At 31.3% G+C, this 25,103-nt stretch overlaps 4 protein-coding genes across 8 annotated transcripts; 3 read left to right on the forward strand and 1 right to left on the reverse strand.

The window, feature by feature from the left end:
* Positions 1 to 566: 566 nt before the first annotated feature.
* LOC126676923 (uncharacterized) lies at positions 567 to 5,479 on the forward strand. 5 transcript variants are annotated; one of them, XM_050371264.2, is made up of 6 exons: positions 567 to 830; positions 931 to 1,014; positions 1,096 to 1,183; positions 3,054 to 3,142; positions 3,899 to 4,010; positions 5,083 to 5,193. In XM_050371264.2, the coding sequence occupies exons 1-6, from the start codon at positions 795 to 797 to the stop codon at positions 5,094 to 5,096; spliced, it is 423 nt and encodes a 140-aa protein (XP_050227221.1). In that variant the 5' UTR covers positions 567 to 794; the 3' UTR covers positions 5,097 to 5,193. The 5 variants fall into 5 exon arrangements, with proteins under 5 accessions (XP_050227221.1, XP_050227215.1, XP_050227216.1 ...); XM_050371258.2 differs by having other exon boundaries at positions 574 to 830; positions 5,069 to 5,479; XM_050371259.2 differs by lacking the exon at positions 567 to 830 and having other exon boundaries at positions 935 to 1,018; positions 5,069 to 5,479.
* Positions 5,480 to 7,518: 2,039 nt separating this feature from the next.
* LOC126676921 (GDP-mannose 4,6 dehydratase 1) lies at positions 7,519 to 10,955 on the forward strand. The gene is made up of 3 exons (XM_050371255.2): positions 7,519 to 8,850; positions 10,137 to 10,225; positions 10,938 to 10,955. Exon 1 carries the CDS (start codon positions 7,695 to 7,697, stop codon positions 8,808 to 8,810), a length of 1,116 nt encoding a protein of 371 aa, XP_050227212.1. The 5' UTR covers positions 7,519 to 7,694; the 3' UTR covers positions 8,811 to 8,850; positions 10,137 to 10,225; positions 10,938 to 10,955.
* A 1,836-nt stretch (positions 10,956 to 12,791) lies between these two features.
* LOC126676922 (GDP-mannose 4,6 dehydratase 1-like) lies at positions 12,792 to 14,712 on the forward strand. Its single transcript, XM_050371257.2, has one exon. The coding sequence runs from the start codon at positions 13,405 to 13,407 to the stop codon at positions 14,518 to 14,520; it is 1,116 nt and encodes a 371-aa protein (XP_050227214.1). The 5' UTR covers positions 12,792 to 13,404; the 3' UTR covers positions 14,521 to 14,712.
* Positions 14,713 to 22,591: 7,879 nt separating this feature from the next.
* Positions 22,592 to 24,040, reverse strand: LOC126679404 (receptor-like protein 35). Its single transcript, XM_050374423.2, has one exon. It carries the CDS (start codon positions 23,990 to 23,992, stop codon positions 22,688 to 22,690), a length of 1,305 nt encoding a protein of 434 aa, XP_050230380.1. The 5' UTR covers positions 23,993 to 24,040; the 3' UTR covers positions 22,592 to 22,687.
* Between the last annotated feature and the right edge of the window lie 1,063 nt (positions 24,041 to 25,103).

A 25,103-nucleotide genomic window follows, 5' to 3' on the forward strand; every position in this document is an offset into this window, starting at 1 on the left:
TGACGTTGAAAATTTGTCAATTTTACCCTATTTTGCATTTTTGTGTTTCAATTGTACCCTGAAAAATTAAATTAACGTCTTTTGCATTTGGAAATTTGTTTAAAACATTCTCCATGTCTCGCATATATTGATTGTATATTTTTAAAATTTATTTAAATTTAGTTAAATTAATTAAGAATTTAAATTAGTGTTAATTTGATTATGGTTTTTAGTTAGTTTTTAAAAATAAAGGACTTATTTGTATTTTTTTGAATAAAAAAGAATTTAATTTCATGTTTAGACTTAATTAATTGAATGATTTCATCATTTAAGTAAAAAAATTAACAAAAATTAAAATATTGGGGTACAATTGAAAACGGAAAATTCAAAAGTGGGTAAAATTGACAAATTTTCAACGTCGGGATAAAATTGAAAAAAAGTTTAAAGGTGAGGGGTTTTTGAGTGATTAGGTCTTTTGAATATAGGTTTATATCTTTCAAGATAAAAAAAAAAGGGTACATGAACCAAATATAATTTGTTTTTTGAGGTTCTAATTTTCCAAATTAAAAGAAAAGAATTTGGAAACAAACAAAAAATGAAAACTATTTTTAAAAAGAATTATGTTTAGACTCTTCCTTTTCAGGCTGTTTAATGTTGTCTAGTTTATGTAATTAAGTCCGTAAAAGCAACACCTTTTAGCTGCATTGGCGAGAGAATTCATCAGTGTTCACAAGATTTGGGAAGACACAGCAAAAGCAGCTGCGCAGAGAAGAAGAAGAAGCGTACAAATTGCAGAAGAGGAAGTAGAAGATTCTATGGGTGCTTCAGAATCTACACTCTCCGGTTCTCAGGTGAATTAAACTGAATGATTATAATTTCATTTTCTTGTCAATCCATTTCTTTTCACTCACTTGTTTAAACACCCAATTTTTTAATTTATTTGCTTTTTAGGGATTTGGTGATGAGATCACTACTGTATCTGAGCGATCACAAAGTGTTGATCCTATATTGGACAAGCTTACTTCACTTCAAATTGTATGTATGTCTCATTTCTTGCCTTTTCTTTTATCACTTTTGAACTCATTTTAACTCCATTTGTTTTACCTGTAATTGTAGTCCAGGCCAATTTTAACTTCAATTCCGGAGCAAGACAGCAGCTTGACTGATATTTTAGTGAGAAAGCCCTCATCTTCATCAACTCACAGTAAGTCGGAGTTCGAGTTTCTTTTTCTTTTTGCTGAATTTGAATTATAGGGTTTAAATTGGCAGTTTTATTGCTGAATTTGAATTTTATTGCTTTCCTTCAAATTAAAACCAGCTTGATATAGCGGCAAAGTTGAGAGGTCTAATTACATAGGCTACATAACAAAGATGAGTGAAGCCCGGCCAGATGAAATTATCTTCTTGAGGGTTAAGTACCATAAGATAAGAGTGAAAACTCTAGACAATGAATTATTAGGATGAATTTCAAGTTCATAGGTTTACCTAGAACAACAATTTCTGATATATTCTAACTGATAATAGAACATTCTACTTTTTGCAAATGTTTCAAGGCTGCTGAGTGACATGCTATTAGAAACCCTAGGAGGTGGTCAAGTCAAGTGATAATCTTCTATCGTCATGATAAATTTGTATGCATTAACCATCGCTATGATCTGTGCCATCTATTGAAGAGGATGGTTAAGAAAATCTGGATTAAGCTTTTTGTTTCCTTTGATTTGCTCTAACATAAAATCATACTTATTGAACCATTCACTCCATCAGAGTAGCTGACTGTTGGGAACGATTTTTTCCTTTGAATGCATTCTGGAGAAAAGGAACAGTCCATAAGAACTTTGAGCTTATGACTGATAAGATGAAATTAAAACTTCTTTATCCCATGTATGGCGGCTAATACCTCTTTAAAGATGGAAAGGTAATGAACCTCAAGTTCTGAGAATTTTCCGCTAGAATAAGCACATTTCCTTTGTTTCTTTTCTAATTCCTCTTACAAAATTGATTCCCAGTATATTTCATTGGTATCTATTTGTAATATGTTTTAGTTTCTAAGTGAGGATTGAAGGGAATGGACTCCTTAAGCGCCTTTTGGAATAAAATCTCTCAAGTAGTTGCCAATATCGATGAACTTGTTTTTCAAAGATGTCTTTGTCTGGGAATTTCATTAACTCAGAGGCAATATGTTGTTCATGTCAATAAGATCCATAGTTGACCAAGTGGATTCAATTAAGTTCTGTGAAAGGAGTTGAGTACATTCTTGAATTGCTAGACTAATGTCAGAAGGTGACATTCCCGGATGAGTGGCTTTGGTAGGATTAATGTCTTCATTTTGTTCAAAAAGAAGAGAAATAAAGAAATCAGGACCTAGAGTAAGGTCAAAAGGTGACATTCTTGGATGAGCGGGTTTGGTAGAATCAATATCTTCATTTTGTTTAAAAGAAAAATGAAGAATTATGATTTTTCCAAAGCGGTAAGAGCATTTGGATACAAAAAAGTTGGATTTAGTAGCACAGACATTCCTTTGATGTTTTCCTTAATATTAGAAAACAAAGCTGTGACCTATGGTTGAACGATAAAAAGAGAAGGTACCTCCATATATGGCTGAATTTATTTCTTGTACTGAATGAATGCCATTGCATAAGATTTGCAAGCTCCAAAAGGTGTCAATGCCTAGGGCTATGTTTTGTTTTGAAGAGAGGAAGCAGGAACTTTAGTCCATGTATGGAATCCAGGGAAAAACTAGATTTTGACAGGATTTGCTGTTTGCTATTCTGTAGAGAATATCTTTCCATCTGCTGCCCTAAAGTATTCTTTATGAGACGCTCAGTATTGAGGTGCAAGAACATCGGGATTAGAGATCTATAAATTTGAACATGAAATCACCATCCATTTTATTTATTTTCTTCTAATTTCTTAAAACACTGCGTGAAATTACTTAGAAACTTGCTTGATGGGCTGTTGATTTGGTTCATTCATTTTGAGGTCCTAGTTCTGCCTCTAATTTGGTTTATTCATTGCCCCTTTAAGGTCTTTTTAATTCTAAATTTCCTTCTCTTTATTTTTGATGATCAATGTAGCTACTGTGAGTCCAAAAGTACTACTGGAGCTATTCTCAATGTATCGTGAATGGCAGGAACAGAAGGCCCAACAGATTGGCAAGAAACAGGTATGCCAGGGGGATTTGTATGCTATGACCTCAGGTGTATTATATTAGCCATAGTTATAATTTTTGATGATATTTGGACATTTGGGCTGGACAGAGAAATTCAAATTTAATCTTTTCTCAATTAAATGAATTTTTGAAAATATACACTTTAGATTCTGATGCTAGCGTTTCCTTAGGGGTATACACATTGAATTTTACTCTAGTCTAAGATTCTCACAGAATCGGATATGAACCAAGATCACTTTTGAACACATTTTCGGAGAAACTTTGCATATTCTTATATGCAGGTTGTCAGGATGAATAAATCAGATTAGTAATGAGATGTTATATTAATGCAAACTGGATAAAATGTGCAATGTTAAGCTGCTTATCAAATCTAATCGCAAATAGAATAATGTGTTAGTTCAACAACACACATGCTTCATTAGTCTGATTCTCTTGTAGATCAAGATAATACCAGTAACAAGTATGAGAAGCTATTTAACCACCCTAACTTGTTTTTATGTTTCTCCTCTACCAGTAGCTTAATGGGTTTAGTACAATAACAGGTGTAGGATATATTGGAAGGAAGAGACTATTCGCTAATTGCAACAGTATTCTCGTTTTGCTCTTAGCACACAAAAATTGGAAAAGTCTGTGTTTTGAAATCCTTGTAGTGATTTTATTATTATTGTACTGTCTGAAATCTTTTGTTATTATGCTAGGAAAACCAAGGAACTGGTTGCTTACACTATACCTTGGTGAAAATGATTGCAGGAAGATATTGAAAATAAGATAGAAGTCGCAGATGCTCTGGCTACCAAACTGCTTCAACGATTTAATTTTTCAGTGACTGCAATGAAGACTACTTCACAACATTTATCAGAAGGTAACTTGTCAGTCGTCTGGCAGTGAATCTCGAAAAATTACTATCATCATCAAAGATTAGGTCAAAATTATTATTTTCCTTTTAAATTTTAAAACTTCAGTACTTTCAATCTAAAAGTCGGGAGAAAGTGAATTTTTAAAATTCAGAAGAAAAGTAATAGTTTTGTACCTGACCTTCTAATAAATAATTAGACATGAGTTTAGTGTCAGCTTCCAAAAAAATATAAGGCACCATTTGGATCATTGATGGATTTCAGATGAGGTGTTATGTAAAATCTATAGCTTGAAACAAAATAAATGGTTAGCTAAAATTGAAAAATTATGAGAATTCATGGAATTTAAAAAATCCATTATTCATTACAATTTTTTTTTTAAGATTTTAAAATCCCACTTAATGTGAAACTTTAAATCTGCCTATTTTTTTAAGGCCTTTATCGATTACAATCAAACCTTTAATTTTTACAATTATATCCAATTTGAAAGGTTTTTTTGTAATTGTGTTCAAAACTTTGAGTTTTATTTTTTTTAACCAAATCTTTACATTCGTTGTCAATTACAACCAAAGAATTTAAAGATTGTCTAACTTCTAAAAAAGGTTATTATGAAAATTTGGTCGCAATTGATAAAGGACGCAAAGGTTTGGATTTAAAAGATGCATTTTAAGCTTTGGATATAATTGCAAAAAAGAAACCTCTCAAATTAGACATACTTGTAAAAAACTAAAAAGGTTAGATCGTACTAATTGATAAAACATGCAAGGTTTGGATTTAAAAAATAATTTGGCCTTTTTCTAATGGGTGATGAATAGTTATAATATATTATTATTTAAAAATTATCCTTATAATATTATATTATTTTAAAGTTATCCTCGTAATTTTTTTATTTTATATTCAATCTAAATGCCATACAATCTATGTACTTTTTTTAATAATAATATATTTTCTTAAAATCCTTAAATTTTGCAAAATTCAAAGAATCCCAAAATATTCGATCCAAATGTCATCCTGTTATGTTTTTGTCCTTCTTCTGTCAAGTATTCACTTTGGAAAAACACGGCAGTTCATGCATTGCAGGTACAGATTGGTGAGCTGAAAGGGAGGTTGACTGAGGTTATTAGCAATTTCGACACCCTCTGTAAGAGAATTTCCACAGAGGGACCAGAATCTCTCCGATCGTCTGTTGAGCCATTTAGAAATGCCATAGCAGACTCAGACTCATCGTTGCTGCTAGATACAAAAAGAAACCTGCTATCAAACGAAACCAAGAAAGACTGAGCTTAACCCTCCTTGTACTGTACGTAACGTCATCTAACCCTTTATTTGATAGGGAAGTTTCTACTCATATGATAGGATGAGATGCAAGGAAATGTGATATTTTTGTATAATTTGACTCAAAGATCACCCCCTAGATTGGAGCTAGATCCAAAAATAAACCTGCTTTCAAACGAAAACCAAGAAAGTCTGACTTTAACCCTTTTTCTTGCACATTACGTTATCTAACCCTTTATTTCATATTGAAGTTTTCGCACACATGATAGCATGAAAATGCAATGAAATGTGATATTGCTTCGTTCCATAATCTGATTAAATTACTGTGCTAGTTTCATTATTTTATTGGCTCATGGGTTCAAGCAACTAGTTGTGCTGCCACTACATGAGTTCAGATCTAACACTTAAGGGTGTGCAAAAATTAAACCAACCCGAAAACTCGAATTGGGTTGAAAAAATAAGTTATTCAGTTTCGTTTTTAAATAATTACTCATAACAAAAATAACTTTATATCTATTTTAGTAAGAAAGAATAAATTTTACGATTTAATTGATTTAATGATTTTATAGATTATATAATTTTGCTGTTTCAACAAAAAGTTGAATCATTGTTTTAATTTTTTGAAAATGGACCAAACCAATCGATTTTGCATTCACCGGTTTGATTACTAAAATTAGAGATGTAAATAAATAGAATCGAATTGAACCAAATTTTGAGGCATCCATCTGCATCTTGTGATATGAGCGATGTATTCATATTCGGCTCTTTTCGTTCTGGCTTTAAAAGAAGTGTCAATATCCAGCTTTTTAAAATTTTATAGTGTTCATGTTCGATTTGTGTTTAACACGTGTGCATTTATTTAGTAGTTAAATTGACGAATATGAATTAAACACGAACTAGACCTATACAATGCAAATGAACACGAACTGAACAAGTTAACAAAACAATAACTAACAATAAATGTTTAAACACATAGTACTATTCAAAAGAAATAAATATTAAAGTACAAAACATAAATTCAAATAATGATTATTCAACACATGAATATCATAAATTCTGAAGACAAATCAAACCAACCCAAACATCGGTAAAGAAAAAATTAAAATAACATTTCAGTGCTACCAAAATTTAGTAGTTAATAGAATCAAATAAGTTTATTATGAACATATTTCAAAATAAATAAAATACAAATATAATTATTTGAATAGTATACTGAATTACAAATTGATAAATTATATTTATATTTAAATATAAGACAGTTTGCGAATCTATAGTCGAATTTATGTACGAATTAGTTCACAAACTCTTTATCAAGCTCCAAAAACGAGTTAGTTTGTGAATTTTTTATCGAGTTTCTATATGAATCACTTCGGGCCTGTTTGGTTCAGCTGTTTCTTATAGCTGATAGCTGGTAGCTGTTGCTGATAGCTGTTGGCTGTTGGCTGGTAGCTGATAGCTGATAGACCATACGTGTTTGGTGAGATTTGATTAGCTGTTGCTGTTTATAAATAAAATGACTGTAAATTGCATAATTTTTGTTTTTAATTATTAAACTATAAATATATTATTTTATATAATATTTAATAAAAATATTAATAATTATTTTTATATAAAAAGCCAATATTTAGCTTAAATTTATTTAGATTTTTTTTTGATAAATTTATGATTTATTTAAAAAACTATTAAATTATAGTTGTTTTAATATAAATAAAATAATTTTATATAATTTATAAATGATTAGAGTATTTAAAAATAATTTAAATAATTTTATATATTAAAAAAGGGTATATTATAATGGGGGTAATTTTGTCAAAATAATTAAAAATGTTGAAACATCTATCAGCTGTTGGCAAAAAGCTCCAAAATGGAGTTTTTCAAACAGCAGCTGTTGGAGGTTCAAAAAACTCCAAAAAGCTTTTAAGAAAATCTCACCAAACACTTTTATAGAGCTTTTTGAAAAGTAAAAGCTAAAATCTCCACCGAAAAGCTGAACCAAACACCCACTTCATGTACTTTTAATCGAGTTCATATACGAGTCGGTTTAAAACAATCAAAAGAGCAAATACATAAACTGTTTGTGAACGTGAACAAGTCAAACATCATTATGTTCATGTTAGATCCTTTTAAGTTTTAAATAAACATAAGTCAGAACTCGATTTTATTTAAAATATGAACCAATACGATCTAAGCTCTTACAAAATAAATTACTTAAATCACTTTATTTTAAAAGGAAGTAACCATACCAATGGCAGAATCATCAGTCATACAATGAGTTTCCCTTTTTCTCAACAATGACCATAATGACCTTTCCCACTCTTATAAAAGCTTCCTTCATCTCTCAATTATACCGCGTCTTTCTCATTTACACTCCAATCTAACTCCTTACAAAATCTCAAATTCCGACAAACCCATTTCCAATGGCAACCGACACCACACCCGGATCCGGATCCATTTCCACCCCAACCAGTGTCAATGGCGACACCGAACCCCGCAAAATAGCACTGATCACTGGCATAACCGGTCAGGACGGTTCATACCTGACCGAATTCCTCCTCAACAAAGGCTACGAGGTTCACGGGCTGATCCGCAGATCATCAAACTTCAACACTCAGCGAATAAACCATATCTATATCGACCCACACAATGCCCACAAGGCCAGAATGAAGCTTCACTACGCTGATCTCACCGACGCCTCCTCACTCCGAAGATGGCTCGACATTATTGCCCCTGACGAAGTCTACAATCTGGCAGCTCAATCCCACGTGGCGGTGTCCTTTGAGATTCCTGATTACACTGCCGACGTGGTCGCCACCGGTACTCTGCGGTTACTCGAAGCTGTTAGATCTCATATTGACGCCACTGGGCGGAAGCAAATTCGGTATTACCAGGCGGGATCGTCGGAGATGTTTGGATCTACTCCGCCACCGCAGGCGGAGGACACTCCATTTCATCCCAGATCTCCGTATGCAGCCTCCAAATGCGCTGCACATTGGTATACAGTCAACTACAGGGAAGCATACGGGCTGTACGCTTGTAACGGGATACTGTTCAACCACGAGTCGCCGCGACGAGGAGAGAATTTTGTGACGAGGAAGATCACAAGGGCTGTCGGGAGGATCAAAACTGGGCTTCAAAGTAAATTGTTCTTAGGGAATTTGAGTGCCTCGCGGGACTGGGGTTTCGCGGGGGATTACGTGGAGGCAATGTGGATGATGCTACAGCAAGAGAAGGCTGATGATTATGTGGTGGCCACTGAGGAATCTCATACTGTGGAGGAGTTTTTAGAGGTGGCGTTTGGGTATGTTGGATTGAAGTGGAAGGACCATGTGGTGATTGATAAGCGGTATTTCAGACCGGCTGAGGTTGATAATTTGAAAGGCGATTCGAGTAAGGCTAGGAAAGTTCTGGGTTGGAAACCTAAGGTTGGGTTTGAGCAGCTGGTTAAAATGATGGTTGATGAAGATGTTGAGATAGCTAAGAGGGAGAAGGTTCTTGTTGATGCTGGCTTCATGGATGCTCAACAACAACCTTGATTTATATGAATTGATTATGATATAGCCCACTTTCATACAGGTTTCATACATGTTTTTATTAATTTATCTCTGTTGTTTCATTATCTGATTTATATTTCGAGTGTATTCCCTTTATGTGCTTTATTTGGAAAAAAATTCATGTAATTTCAGTGTAGTTTTCTGATTCCCAATAAGATGAAATACAAACTTCTTTATGCCATATTTAGCGGCTAATACCTCTTTAAAGATGGAATGTTAATGGATTTCAAGTTCTGAGAATTTACTGCTAAAATTAGCACATTTCCTTTGTTTCTTTTCCAGTTCCTCTTACAAAATTGATTCCCAATATTTTTCATTGGTATCTATTTGTAATGTATTTTAGTTCCTAAGTGAGGAATTTGAAAGGAATGGATTCCTTAAGTTCCTTATGGGTTGGATACCGATGACAAATCTCTTTTTGTTTCTTCTGCATTGTTATGTCTTTTTATTGAAATGAACTGCTGCTTTCTGACCAAGTGATTTCAATCAAGTTCTGTGAAAAGAGTTGAATACATTCTTGAATTGCTAGAGTAATGTCGAAAGGTGACATTCCCGGATGAGTGGCTTTGGTAGGATTAATATCTTCATTTTGTTCAAAAGGAAGAGAAATAAAGAAATCAGGACCTAGAGTAAGGTCAAAATATGACATTCTTACATGAGCACCTTTGGTAGAATTAACATCTTCATTTTATTTAAAAGGAAAATAAGGAATTATGATTTTTCCAAAGCAAAAAAATTGGATTTAGTGGCACAAACATTCTTTTGATGTTTTCCTTAATATTAGAAAACAAAACTGTGACCTATGGTTGAATGATAAAAGAGAAGGTGCCTCCATAAATGGCTGAATATATTTCTTGTATTGAATGCAATTGGATAAGATTTGTTATGTCTTTGTTTGGAAGAGAGAAACCAAGAACTTTAGTCCATGTATGGCATCCAGGGAAAAACTAGATTTTAACAGGATTTGCTGTTTGCTATTCTGTAGAGAATATCTTTCCATCTGCTGACTTCTTTATGAGACACTCAGTATTGAGGTGCAAGAACATCGGGATTAGAGACCGATAAATTTGAACGTGAAACCACCAGCCGTTTTGTTTATTTTCTTTTAATTTCTTAAAACACTTGTGTGAAATTACTTACTTAGAAACTTGCTTGATGGCTATTAATTTGGTTCATTTTACTTACTTAGAAACTTGCTTGATGGCTATTAATTTGGTTCATTCATTTTGAGGTCCTAGTTCTGCCTCTAATTTGGTTTATTCATTTCCCCTTTGAGGTCTTTTTAATTCTAAGTTTCCTTCAATGTAGCTACCGTGAGTCCTAAAGTACTACTGGAGCTATTCTCAATGTATCGTGAATGGCAGGAACAGAAGGCCCAACAGATTGGCAATCAACAGGTATGCCAGGTGGATATGTATGCTATGATCTCAGGAGGAGTATTATATTAGCCATAGTTATGATTTTTGATGATATTTGGACATTTGGGTTGGGCGGGGAAATTCAAATTTAATTATTTTTCATTTAAATAAAATTTTGAAAATATACATGTTAGATTCTGATGCTCGGAAATACTTGCCTTAGAGGCATACTCATTGAATTTTAATCTAGTCTAAGATCCTCACAGAACCGGATATGAACCAGGATCACATTTGAACACATTTTAGGAGAAACTTTGCATATTCTTATATGCAGGTTGTCAGGATGAATAACTCAGATTAGTAATGAGATGTTATATTAATGCAAACTGTATAAAATGTGCAATGTTAAGCTGCTTATTAAATCTAATCGCAAATAGAATAATGTGTTAGTTCAACAACACACATGCTTCATTAGTCTGATTCTCTTGTAGATCAAGATAATACCATTAACAAGTATGAGAAGCTATTTAACCACCCTAACTTGTTTTTATGTTTCTCCTCTACCAGTAGCTTAATGGGTTTAGTACAATAACAGGTGTAGGATATATTGGAAGGAAGAGACTATTCACTGATTGCAACAGTATTCGCGTTTTGCTCTTAGCACACAAAAATTGGAAAAGTCTGTGTTTTGAAATCCTTGTAGTGATTTTATTATTATTGTACTGTCTGAAATCTTTTGTTATTATGCTAGGAAAACCAAGGAACTGGTTGCTTACACTATACCTTGGTGAAAATGATTGCAGGAAGAGATTGAAAATAAGATAGAAGTCGCAGATGCTCTTGCTACCAAACTGATTCAACGATTTAATTTTTCAGTGACGGCAATGAAGACTACTTCACAACATTTATCAGAAGGTAACTGGTATCATCGTCATAAATTAGGTTAAAATTATTATTTTTTCTTCTAAATTTTAAAATTATGGGTGGTGGATGGTTATAATATTTTATTATTTTAAAATTATCCTCATAATTTTTTAATTTATATTCGATCTAAATGCCAAACAGTCGGTGTACTTCTGTTCTTTTTATAATAACTAGTTTTGAATTACGTGCTACGCACGTGGCGCATGATATGATTCGTTAATTTATGTTATTAATTAAATTCATTAATTATCTCAATGTATTTTATTTATAATTAATATTAAATTAGTTATAATTTTTTTTATGAAGAAATATAATATTAATTTTTATAAGTGATTGACATCAACAATATTTACTCAAAATATATTATAATTATACCAATATATTTTATAAATAATAGCAAATTAGTTGGAGTTTTTGAAAGATTAGAAAATCTCTTGTAAGTTCGATTAAATTTATTATACTAATTAAATATTAACAGCAATGTGTTATCTGTGATTAATCCTGAATTAGTTGAAATTTTGATTGAGTTATAAAAATTTATTTAATTAATTAATGTATATAAAATAATAAACATTCAATTCAATTATGAAATAAGTTTTAATATTTAATATTTAACAATTTTAGAATACTCAAATTTAATTAATTAAATATTAGCTTATTTGAGATTCAGACTTTTAACTTTAAAAATAGTTAAATAAATATAATAATTGAATTTTTTTCTGTCCGGGAGTATATGTAGCAAAACCCTTCTTAATCATATTGTATAGTATTTTACTATAATCAAAATTAATGCTCCATGTCCGTTATTAAAAAAAAATGTTTAATACAAAATAAACTCATTTAAAATGTCATGTCAACACTCGTATTCAACAACAAAATTTGGCCCTGTATGTCATTTAAGCATATAATACAACTGTAAATCCATCTTTAATAAACTTGATCTATCAAAAAAGAGTCCAATTTATCAATCTCTTCAAAATCTTTATCCTAATTAAATTCTAATTGAACTTCATTTAATGAATTTCATATTTTGTATTAATTAATTATACTAACAACACTACAGATATAGTTTTGATTACATTAATGAATATTTTATTAGTTGGATTAGTTCATTATGCTAATAATAATTAAATTATTATTAAAATTAGAGTTTTAATTGGATTAGGAAATATAATGAGTTAGATTTGGATAATTAATTTACAGATTAATATCTTATTAAAGTTGGAGTTTTAATTGCATTAGGAAATAGTTTGTAAGTTAATATTAAGGGTAATAACGTAAAAGTGTCTGTCCCCCCCCATCCGTGCTTTTATATATAATATAGATAGATATATGTTCTTAAAATTCTTAAATTTTGCAAAATTTAAGGATTCCAAAAATATTCGATCCAAATGTCATCCTGTCATGTTTTTGCCCTTCTTCTATCAAGTCCCTGACTGCATTCACTTTGGAAAAACATGCAGTTCATGCATTGCTGGTACAGATTGGTGAGCTGAAAGGGAGGTTGACTGAGGTTATTAGCAACTTCGATACCCTCTGTAAGAGAATTTTTCCACAGAGGGACCAGAATCTCTCCGAATGTCAGTTGAGCCATTTACATATGCCATAGCCGAATCAAACTCATCGTTGCTGCTATATACAAAAAGAAACCTGCTATCAAACAAAGCCAAGAAAGACTGAGCTTAACCCTTCTTATAAGTAAAGTCATCTAACCCTTTATTTGATACTGAAGTTTCTATTCATATGATAGGATGAGAAATGCATGGAAATGTGATATTGCTGTATATTTTGACTCAAAAATCACCCCTTGGACTGGAGCTAGACCCAAAATAAACCTGCTTTGCAAACGGAAACCAACAAAGTCTGACTTTAACCCTTTTTCTTGCACATTACGTTATCTAACCCTTTATTTCATATTGAAGTTTTTGCACACATGATAGCATGAAAAATGCAATGAAATGTGATATTGCTTCGTTCCATAATTTGATTAAATGTGATATTACTTTATTTTAAAACGAAGGAACCATAAGAAAATGCCCACCATATCATTGATTAATCAAACAAAGCCTCTTGCCTTCCCCAATGGCAGAACCATAAGTCATACACTGAGTTTCCTTTTTTCTCAACATTGATCATACAGACCTTTCCGACCCTTATAAAAGCCTCCTTCATCTCTCAATTAAACCTCGTCTTTCTCATTTACACTCCAATCCTTAATCTTAAAAATTCATCTAATTCCAAACAAAACCTCAAATTCCCATATCTCCTCCGCAATTCCGACAAAACAATTCTCAATGGCATCCGACAACACCACCTCCACTCCCGGATACGGATCTGTTTCCACTACCACCAGTGTCAATGTTGACACCGAACCCCGCAGAATTGCACTGATCACTGGCATAACCGGTCAAGACGGTTCATACCTGACTGAATTCCTCCTCAACAAAGGCTATGAGGTTCACGGCTTGATCCGTAGATCATCAAACTTCAACACTCAGAGAATAAACCATATCTACGTTGATCCACACAATACTCACAAGGCCAGAATGAAGCTTCATTATGCTGATCTAACCGACGCTTCTTCACTTCGTAGATGGCTGGACATTATTGCCCCTGATGAAGTCTACAATCTTGCTGCTCAATCCCACATGGCGGTGTCCTTCGAGATTCCCGATTACACTGCTGACGTGGTTGCCACTGGCACTCTGCGGTTACTCGAAGCTGTTAGATCTCATATCGATGCTACTGGGCGAAAGCAAATTCGGTATTACCAGGCAGGATCATCGGAAATGTTTGGATCTACTCCGCCACCGCAGGCAGAGGGTACTCCATTTCATCCCAGATCTCCATATGCTGCCTCCAAATGCGCTGGCCATTGGTACACTGTGAACTACAGGGAGGCGTACGGGCTGTACGCATGTAACGGGATACTGTTTAACCATGAGTCACCGCGACGAGGGGAGAACTTTGTAACGAGGAAGATAACCAGAGCTGTCGGGAGGATTAAAATTGGGCTTCAAAGTAAGTTGTTCTTAGGTAATTTGAGTGCTTCGCGGGACTGGGGTTTTGCCGGGGATTATGTGGAGGCAATGTGGATGATGCTACAGCAAGAGAAAGCTGATGATTATGTGGTGGCGACAGAGGAATCTCATACTGTAGAGGAGTTTCTTGAGGTGGCGTTTGGGTATGTTGGATTGAAGTGGAAGGACCATGTGGTGATTGATAAGAGGTATTTTAGACCGGCTGAGGTTGATAATTTGAAAGGCGATTCGAGTAAGGCTAGGAAAGTTCTTGGGTGGAAACCTAAAGTTGGGTTTGAGCAGTTGGTTAAAATGATGGTTGATGAAGATGTTGAGATAGCTAAGAGGGAGAAGGTTCTTGTTGATGCTGGTTTCATGGATGCTCAGTAACAACCTTGATTGAAATGAATTGATTATGATTTATCCCAGTTTCATACGGGTTTCATACAGGTTTTCTATAATTTATCTTTGTTGTTTCATTTTCTGATTTAAATTTCAAGTGCGTTTCATTTTCTGACTTAAATTTCAAGTGTATTTCCTTTATGTGGTTTATTTGGAATAAAAGTCATGTAATTCAGTAAAGTTTTCTGATTTCCATTTGTTTTTATTTCTTATATTTTCAATTCATTATGCTGTTGGGAAATGTTATGGTTGTATTTTCTTCTTTTATTCTTACTAGTTTCGCATTACGTGCTATGCGCGTGGCTCGTAATGTCACTCGTTAATTTATATGTTAGTTAAATTTATTGTAATTATATAAATACATTTTATTTATAACTAATATTAAATTAATTAGAATTTTTATTATAAATAGCTATATTCATTCAATTTATTAATTTTTAAAATTAATAGACGTTAATAATATTTATTCATAATTTATATTTTTATTAAATTTATTAAAAATAATATATTTTATACTCAATTAATATTAAGTTAATAGTAATCAATCTTATCTATTTTTTCTTTATCTAACGTGATAACTGTTTTTATTAACCCTGTAAAAAGAGTATAACCATATAAATAATTAGATATAATGTAACCATGGTCCTCATGGTATATGAAATTATGGATCAGATAAGTAAAAATTGGTGTTAATGTTGTTTTTCTCTATTGTTCTTCTACTATTTTAGCTATTAATTTATATAATCGTACAATGTAATGGTCCATTTAATATTAGATTTAGCTAATCTAAAATACTATTACAGTTAGAACATTAAATTACTATGTATTTAATTGTTAAAAATAGAGTCTAATTTTAATTAAAAACAATCTAATGGGTGTTTTAGGGTTTCCGTTTTTCAAACTTTATAATATTATTGTCATAATCTCTTTAATGTTAATAGTTTGATGAATTTATCTAAATAGTAAAAGAACAGTGTTAATTTATATGAGTATTTTAATTGTCGTAGAATACAATGTTTTTCCTTAATAATCATATATAATACTATCAAATCTCAAGTCAATGTCAATTGAGATGAATATATTTTGTTGGCTATAAAATAGGGTGTTTATTTGATAATTATGTAGGGAGTCCTTATTTTAATTTAATTCTTCTATATTAATATACCAATTTAATTAGTAAGACTTTAAAGCCTTAGTCTTTCTACTCCTCTCATGTACACCACAATCGTATTCGTCTCAAAAAATTTGAAGTAACATAATTTTCCGCCATCACCACCACCTTATCTTTTTATTCTAAATTTTTTTATTCCTCTTTCTATTTGTTCATATGTTTGAAACCGTTATAAACTGTACTGTCTTTTGAAAATGTTTGAAACTGATTTTAAATGAATGTTGCAAATTGTACTTTTAAAGTATGTTTTAAAATGTTTTTGAAATTGTTTAAAACCTTTATAGACTATTTGAAACTGTTTTTAAAGACTGTTTAAAATTGTCTTTTCAAACCATTTTAAACTGTTTGAAATTTTTGTAAACTGTTTGAAACCATTATATAAATTTTAAAGAAAGCTACAAAATTGTGTTTCAGAATTTTTTTGAACCTGTTTAAAACCGTTTAAAACTGTTTCTTAAAATTGTTGGAAATCTTTGTAAACTGTTTGAAACTATTTCTTAAAATTGTTGGAAATCTTTGTAAACTGTTTGAAACTATTTCTTAAAATTGTTGGAAACCTTTGTAAACTGTTTAAAACTGTTTGAAATTTTTATAAACTGTTCGAAACCATAAAGTTAAGAATAATGACTGACGTTAATTTTGGAAAATATTTTCTTATTTAAATATTTTTCTAATTTTTCCTTTCAGAATTGAATAAAGAGAAAATTAGGGAAAACACTCTATTTTCTACAATAATAGTAAATTATACCTCAACAAGGAAAAGATAGAAAAAATACCTCACCTATTTAACACTTTTATTTTTTTACTCTAAAACCTTTTTTTATTATAATAATATTTATTTTCTATTATTTTTTTACTCTAAGTATTTTATTTTTACTCTCACATGCGTATTTCTCTTTTTTTCTCAAATTTTCTTCTCTCTCTACCTCTTTCTCTTTCTTCTTCTTCTCCTCCATTTTTTCTTTTTCTCCTTCTTCTTCTTCTTCTTCTTCATTTATTTGTTCTTCTTTATCACGCCGCCGCCGTTTCTTTCAACGATCCGCCATTATTTCGCCGTTGCTCCGCCTTCGTCCCGCCTTCGTTTCGTCTTCACTCTGCCGTTCTTCCACATTTTAGCGATTTTTTCTTAACTCGTGGTGATTATTACGATTTATTTTAACTCTCAGATCTAAAAAAATTTCTTAAATTTTTTTAGTTTAAGATCTGAAAATCTGCATTAAAAACGATTTTATGATGAAAAAAACGATTTTCTACAGAAAAACAATTTTCTGCAGAAAACAGCGCCTGATTATCATATTGTTATCACTATGACGTTATCATATCAATATCATAACACTGCAGAGAAAACCGATTTTCTGTCAAGAAAAATGCTTGATTATCATTTCGGTATCATTAACGTTAACATAACTGTATCGTAACGTTATCATATCGATACCATAATATTATACGGTTATGATAATAATATGATAAGATTATGATATAGTTATGTTAAAATACGTCATGATAATGTTATGATAATTTTTTTTGATATTGTTATGATAAAGTAAATTGTGATAATGTTATGATAATAGTATGATAAGTTTATGATAAAAGGTTAAGATATAGTTATGATAAAGTACGTCATGATAATGTTATGATAATATTTTATGATACTGTTATGATAAAGTATATTTTGATAAGGTTATGATAATAGTATGATAAGATTATGATATATAAAGTACGTCATGATAATATTTTATGATATTGTTATAATAAAGTATATTATGATAACGTTGTGATAATATCATGCTAGCGTTATTATAATAGTATGATAAGGTTATCACAATATTATCATATAATAATCTGCTACATACGGTACAAATAATAACATGATAATAAGATGACAATGCAATATGAGATAATCACATGATAAGGTGAAACTGTGATAAGCATATGATAATGTAATACTGTGATAATCATATGATAATGTGATACTGTGATTTTGTCTAATATTATCCAGCAGTATCATCACATTATCATATATTAATCTGCTGCATATGATACTGATAATGACATGATAATAAAATGACAATGCAATATGATACATTGATAATCACATGCTAAGGTGAAGCTGTGATAATCATATGATAAAGTGATAATATTATGATACTATTATAAAACTGTAATCTAATTATGCATAAACTGCATAATATAAGTTTATGCAAAAATTATCATAAGGTTGATAAAATTATAATAATATTATGATATAGTTATGATAATGATAATATTATGATAAAATAGGTAAAATAATTATGCATAATAAGGCTATTATAATATTATGATAAGGTTATGAAAAAAATATTTTTTGCAGATCGTTTTTTTGTTGATTTTTATCTGAAACTAAACTAATTATTTTATAATTAGTTGTAGTTTGGAGAAAAACTATTTTTTGATATGTTTTTTTTATTATTGTCTTTTTAGATTCAGATCTGACATAGAAAAAATGATTAATTTGTGAGATAAAAAATCGATAAATTCAAGATTGAATGTAAATTTTTAAAATTAATTTAGGAGGTTGAACATGATATTGTTTGAAAAATAATGAAAGAGAAGACAAACTGGAAAAAAAATAGAAGAAAGAAAGAAAAAAATAAAAGAAATAGAAAGATAAAGAGGAAGAATAAAAAAAAGAAAGAAACATGGAAGAGACAAAAGAAGAAAGAAATGTCAGGTCATGTGTTTTATATACTGGAGTAGAATCACTAACTTTTGAACACGTAGAGTAATAACACAAAATCAAGAAAAGCGTGAGGTAATTGTTATAACTTTTACGCGTTGATGTATATAGTCCTATTTTTTTTATATTTTAGGTAAATTAGTAAATTTCTCCTCAAACTCACTGGTTCAGGCCTATCCAGTCCACTTTTAGTGCCCCTTTACTTAAAGATCACAGGCCCTCGTCATTTGGGGCTAATTATCATTCATTTTGTGAGGTTTCAATCTAGTTTTGGCCACCATCATAATTACTGGGCCAAAATTCGCTAGCTGATTGGTGGAATGCTTTAATTAGGGATTTACAATGGTTGGATAAGTCTACTGAAGACTTAGCTTTTTGTGTTTTTATGCTATGGAATATTTGGAAAGCATGACACGATGTGGTGTTCAATCAAATTCACTTATCGGCATCGAAGATTGTTACACTTAAAAGAAAAGACATATCTTAGAAGTCATGTCAAGTAATTCAGTGGCTGCACAAGCTGCTCCATCTTTATGGTTACCCTCGTCAATAGGATTTTACAAAGTTAATTTTGATGGTGTTATTGATAAATTTAGGATAGGTGTGAATGGCTTTGTAGTATGTGATTCTGCATGTTGCATTATCTTGGCTGGGGCTAGCCACTTTTCGGGCATAGTGGTACTAATTGAAATAGATATATTGGCGTTTCAACATCGATGGAGGAGGTAATACTAACAGGTTATATAGATCTTGTCTTTAAAGGAGACATCAGAGTTTGATTAATGTTGCTACTTCCTCCTATAGTGGCGACAAAAATGCCGGAGTAGTTTTAGAAGATACTCTTAATATACTTTCCCAATTCTCATAAATTAGATTTAAATATGTAAACCGTAAACATGATTGGATAACCATATGGTGGCTAGAAAAGCTCTTATCGATAACTGCTTCAACAGCTCTCATCATTCTGCTATACATTGGCTCACTCATATGTGTCGAGGAGTCATTTATCTGTATATATCTCACATTATACTAAATAGAATTCATCGCTAATAAAAAAAATCAAATAACATTTTTTTAGATTATAACATTATTATTATTATTATTGAGACTTACCTAATTTTCAAATTCTTTTTGTTAATTTTTTTAAATTAATTTATCTGAACAACATAATATTTTAATTGACAACTCTTTTTTTATTTAAATATTCAATTACGACATAAACACAATAAATTAATTTTAAAAAATTAATAATTTTTTTTAAATTAGTTAAATTGAGATAAACATATAAATTTTAAACAAAAAATTGATTAATTTTTAAAAAGTTGAAAAACTTTGATTTTTAGCATCATTTGGCCTATGATATATAAACTGCGGGTGATTTTGTTATAAATAATCAAAAATTTAAAATTCTGACCTTGAGAGTCAAATTAAGGGGGCGAAATGATTATTTGTTCACCAAGCGGACCTTGTGTTGTGTCTGTCCCATATCAGAAAAGCATGTGGAACCTCGTAGGGGAAACTTCATGCGCGTCTACCCCACGTCCCATAGATTCACGTGGACAGCAACATTGTTTGGGTCAGAGCATAGACAAAAAATCTAGTCTTTGGATTACTTCTGACTTCTGTCACAAAACCACCCATTCTCCTCATCATTACTCCACATATTATCTCCAAAATTAGGCAAAAGGCTCACATTAGCCCCTAAAGTCAAACCAAAAGAATTTATATAACCCTAAGGTGAAAGCGGGCTCACTTTAGTCCCAGAGGTTGTTCAAAATGGTTCATATTGAACCAGACGCTGACTCCGTCAGTTTTTTTCTGTTATGGCACATATGAAAAAAGCTCAAAAACATCCTTAATATTTAAAATACTTACTATTTTTATATTTATAATTTTTTAACTACTTTCACCCTCTTTTACATTTAAATATCAATAATTAACTAATATTAAAATGTTTATTAAAATAACCGAAACTCTATTAAACACTTCGAAATCTAATTAAAAAATCAAAATTCAATTATACAAATCAAAATTCAATGAAATCAAACAAAATTCAATTAAACACTATAGTATGAAATCCAATTAAACGCCATAGTACAAAATCCTAAACTCTAATTAAAATTGACTGAAAAATTATAATTAACATAATTTAAATCAAATAATTTTTTAAAAATTAACTTAAAATAGAATTCAATTTATCTTGAAACTTAATTTTTATTCTAGAATAAAAAATAAAAAAAATTTCACTGCCGCCTACCGCCGTCTTCTTCCACATCCGCTCCGGCCGAACACCAACAAAGGAGCACCTCATCTCCTCCATCAATGGAGGAGACGACCAACTCGTCTCCCCCCGTAATGGAGGAGATCAGATATGCTGAACAGTGGAGACCAGCAGCACATCTTCGTCTCCCCCATTAATGAGGAAGACCAGCAGATCTGGTCTCCCCTGTTAATGGGGGAGACCAGAAGCTCGTCTCCCCCATTAACAGGGGAGACCAGATCTGCTGGTCTCCCCCATTAATGGGGGAGACGAGCTGGTCGTCTCCTCCATTGATGGAGGAGACCAGCACCTCGTCTCCTCCTAGGTGCTTCTTTATTAGTGTCCGAAAAAAAAGCGGCGGTAGCAGAACTATTTTTTTTTATTATTATATTTGGAATAAAAATTAAGTTTTAAGTTCTAATTTAATTAAATTTTTAAATTAATTTTGTATTATGATGTTTAATTGAATTTCGATTGGTTCATTGAATTTTGATTTGTTTAATTGAATTTCAATTTGTTTAATTAGGCTTTAAAGTGTTTAATGGAGTTTTGATTATTTTAATGAACATTTTAATTTTAAATATTAGTTAATTATTGATATTTAAATATAAAAGAGGGTGAAAATGGTCAAAAAAAATTATAAATATAAAAATAGTAAGTATTTTAAATATTAAGGATGTTTTTGAGCTTTTTTCATATATGCCATAACCGAAAAAAAACTGACGGAGTCAGCGTCCGGTTCAATATGAACCATTTTAGACAACCTCTGGGACTAAAGTGAGCCCGCTTCCACCTTAGGGTCTTATAAATTTTTTTGGTTTGACCTTGAGGGCTAATGTGAGCCTTTTGCCCCAAAATTACTAACTAAATATTTAGACAGTTGATTTCATAAAAACAAAATATTTAGACAGCCTTTGAATTAAAAAATAATTTACACTCCTTTTATTTTAAAATACTAGTTGTGGTTTTAGCATTTCCATACAAATTAAATATATTTAAATTTATAATAGTTTCACTGAATTGATTTTCTTTTTTAAATTTGTTGATATTTATAATTATAATTTTATATTTGTATTTTTATATTTTCTTTTAATGAATTAAAAAATCAAACAAATTTTTTTTATACATTTTTCTCTCTTTTCATTATTTAGAATGTGATTTGATAGGTTCATGAAAAATTCATGTACCAGATTTAGGTAAGATTTTTCCAGAAAAATTATTGTTACTATATATCCCCATTTTTGGCTTTTTTCTAATATTTAAGCATAATCTGAAAATTTCTCACCTCGCATCCAACGTTTTCAATTTTTTCATTCTATTACATTATTTGTGTGTTATATGTTTTTTTTTTTTTGGTAAGCCCATCCGGTTTCCAAGGCTACGCCCTGACTAATCCGGATCCGACCCGCATCGCGCACCTGACATGGTGGGTGAGTCTGCCAGTGGAAATTTTTTGTATTCACAAGGACTCGAACCCGAGACCTTGCTTAAGCGATACCAAGCCGCTTACCACTTGGACCAACTCCCATTGGTATATGTTATTTCTATAACAATGAAGTCGATTTTGGCCGTGTGAATGGCCAAAACAACGCCGCGTAAGATATTTAGTCTATATATGCTACAAAATGAAAACTTGGTATATATGATGATATGTTTTTTAGATTGTGTTTAAATAAAAAACAGAAAAGATGACAATAAATAGTTATAATAACCCATGATTTAATATGGATATATATGAAAAAATAGCATAAATATTTTTTTAATATTTTGAAATAATATATTATAAATTAAGAAAAGTAAAAAGCGACAATTACTATTTAAAAACGGAGTGAATAATTATTGTTTGAATAACATTTAGGATTGAGGGTACATAGGGTTTAAGAAATTCTTTAGAAAATCATAGTACTAGGAGTAAAAGGGAAAACACATACTCATGATTATTAACAAACAAAAAATACACTAATAATAATACATAATCACATGAAGTCATTTGTCTTTTTTATCTAAATTAAGGAATAAAAGGGCTAAAGCTCTTACACTCCCCTAAAGATTTTTGGTCACCACCTTGACAGAAAAACAAACTGGTAGGACATCTAAACAAGCAATTATCATTCAACCTAACGTCAACAGACCCTGCTTTAAGCTCCATTAATGCCACTGGAATAGCCCCAAACAAATAATTACCACCCAACAACAATCTCTCAAACGGCAACACCAATCCTGACGACCCAAGAGCCGCTTTAATGGCAAACTGGGTCGGTATCATTCCCGTAAATTTATTGTTTTCCAGTGATAAAGCAGACAGCTTCGGCATTAATGCAAGAAATGCCGGTAAAAAGCCTTGAATTTGGTTGTTACTCAAATCCATAGCAATTAACTCGCTTTGGATAGTGTTCGTCGAAGCTAATGAAAAAAACGGCCATGGAGATTGTACGGACGTGAAGGAATTGAACGAGAGAGTCAGCTGTTGAAGTGAGGGGTGTGTGAAGAGAAATGAAGGAACAGCCCCGGTTAGTTTATTGTGGGTTAGATCTAAAACTTGAAGAAACCCTAAATTTTTGAGATTTTCTGGTATGGTTCCTTGTAGAGAGTTGTTTCTAATGGAGATTTGAATTAAAGATGGTGGGAATGAGGATGGTGAGAGTGTTCCTGATATGGCATTATCACTAGCATCTAAAAAGTAGAGATTCTTTAAAGAACTCAACTCGGGAAACTCACCGTAAAGCTTGTTGGATTGAATTTCGAGCCTTTTTAAACTAATTAAACCATTGAAACTTGATGGGATTGTGCCTTGAAGTATGTTGTTATCGAGAAAAAGCTCTTCCAGGCTACTCAGTGAGCCAATCGATGAGGGTATCTGACCAGCAAACCAGTTTCTTGACAGACTGAGTCGGGTTACACGAGTTAGGTTTGAGAATGACTCGGGGATATCACCGTAGAAGTTATTACTTGAAAGATCAAGAATTTGTAGGTAAGGTAAGTTCCAGTTGATGGAAGCGAGTGAAGCAGTGTAACCAGGCTGATCAAGAGCGAGTTCGGTGACTCGGGTCATGTCTGAAACGACGAGATCACACCTGAACCCACATGAGAATTTCTCACTGAATAAACTATCACATGGATCAACTGAGAAATCCCATGAACTCAAGCAAGAACCTGGACTCACTGAGTTTGGTTCGACCTTGTTTTTAAGCTGCTGAAGAACTTCTACGTCTTGCCAATGTGTTTTTGCTTCTACATTAACCAATGACAAGCTTGTCAGTGACGTAACTACAAACAGAATCAGAAAATATGGCGAATTTTTTAGGGTTCCCATTTGGAGGATTTGAGTAAGGAAGTGAAGAACAATTTGTATTTTGAAGATAGGAAAAGAAGATAAGGAAGACGATGAGTAGTGCAAGAGAAAAAGAAACGAGTTTAATTAGTTTGGTGAAATATTAACTTATGCCCCTAACGTTTAGCGTGTAAGCTATTTAAACACTTTAACTTTATAAATGGGAAAAAGTCAATTATAACCATATGGTGTTTACTGTTTATAATGAGACACAGCTTAGCCTTTATGAACTTTATATAGATTCTATTATTTTAATGCAACACAATAGTTTTTGTTTTTATCTTTAAATGATTGAAAATATATATTTTCACTTTAAAACCATATTTCTTATTATATTTAAAATAATTTTAACTTTAATCAGGATTTATTAACTTCTAATTTTATATGTATCTTAAATATCACATTTTAAAAATATTTAGATTATTTTGGCAATACGTTTTTTTATACATAAATCATATTTAAAATAGACATTTCGTTGCCAAATAAGCTAGTCCAATAACCGATCAAATCAGTGACTAAAAATTTATTTTTAAAATTAAAATTATTCAATATATTTAAAATAATAAATAACTAATTGTATTTCAACAATCAAATTAATTAATAATTATATTATATGCTCTTATATTTTAATGGAAGTATATTATATTCTTAAACTTAAATTTTGTGCAATTCAATCTTAAACTATAAAATCAGTGAAAATAAGCTCTTCAGACTAACTATGCTTACCTTTATGTTAGACAAACAATTCACTTGTACCACTTTTGTAAATTTAAAAATCAGAGTGAACTACATTAAAACTTAAGAATATAAATACCTTATTTTATCAAAAATTGAGGGATGTATGTACTCCTTCTGCCTATATTTTACAACTAATTCTAATAGATATTCATTCTGTTTTTTTATTTGTTCATTTTATAAAAATTATATACATATATATTTTTTTCAAAGGTTAAAAACTTCAATTAATAATAATAAAAAATTACAAAGATAAACGATTTCTCAAACACATTAAATAAACTATTCTAAAAGAGATGATGAGAACTGTAAAAATACAATGATCGACTAAAATTTTACCGACCATCAAATGGGTCAT

This window comes from Mercurialis annua, linkage group LG4 (assembly GCF_937616625.2).
Source record: "Mercurialis annua linkage group LG4, ddMerAnnu1.2, whole genome shotgun sequence".
NCBI classification, from domain to species: domain Eukaryota; kingdom Viridiplantae; phylum Streptophyta; class Magnoliopsida; order Malpighiales; family Euphorbiaceae; genus Mercurialis; species Mercurialis annua.

Excerpts from the sequence above, each read along its gene's own strand:
- LOC126676923 (XM_050371258.2), top strand. The coding sequence starts at position 795 with ATGGGTGCTTCAGAATCTACACTCTCCGGTTCTCAG. Across the intron at positions 831-930 it reads CTACACTCTCCGGTTCTCAG|GGATTTGGTGATGAGATCAC; the intron begins GTGAATTAAACT and ends TTTGCTTTTTAG. Across the intron at positions 1,015-1,095 it reads AGCTTACTTCACTTCAAATT|TCCAGGCCAATTTTAACTTC; the intron begins GTATGTATGTCT and ends CTGTAATTGTAG.
- LOC126676921 (XM_050371255.2), top strand. The coding sequence starts at position 7,695 with ATGGCAACCGACACCACACCCGGATCCGGATCCATTTCCACCCCAACC.
- LOC126676922 (XM_050371257.2), top strand. The coding sequence starts at position 13,405 with ATGGCATCCGACAACACCACCTCCACTCCCGGATACGGATCTGTTTCC.
- LOC126679404 (XM_050374423.2), bottom strand. The coding sequence starts at position 23,992 with ATGGGAACCCTAAAAAATTCGCCATATTTTCTGATTCTGTTTGTAGTT.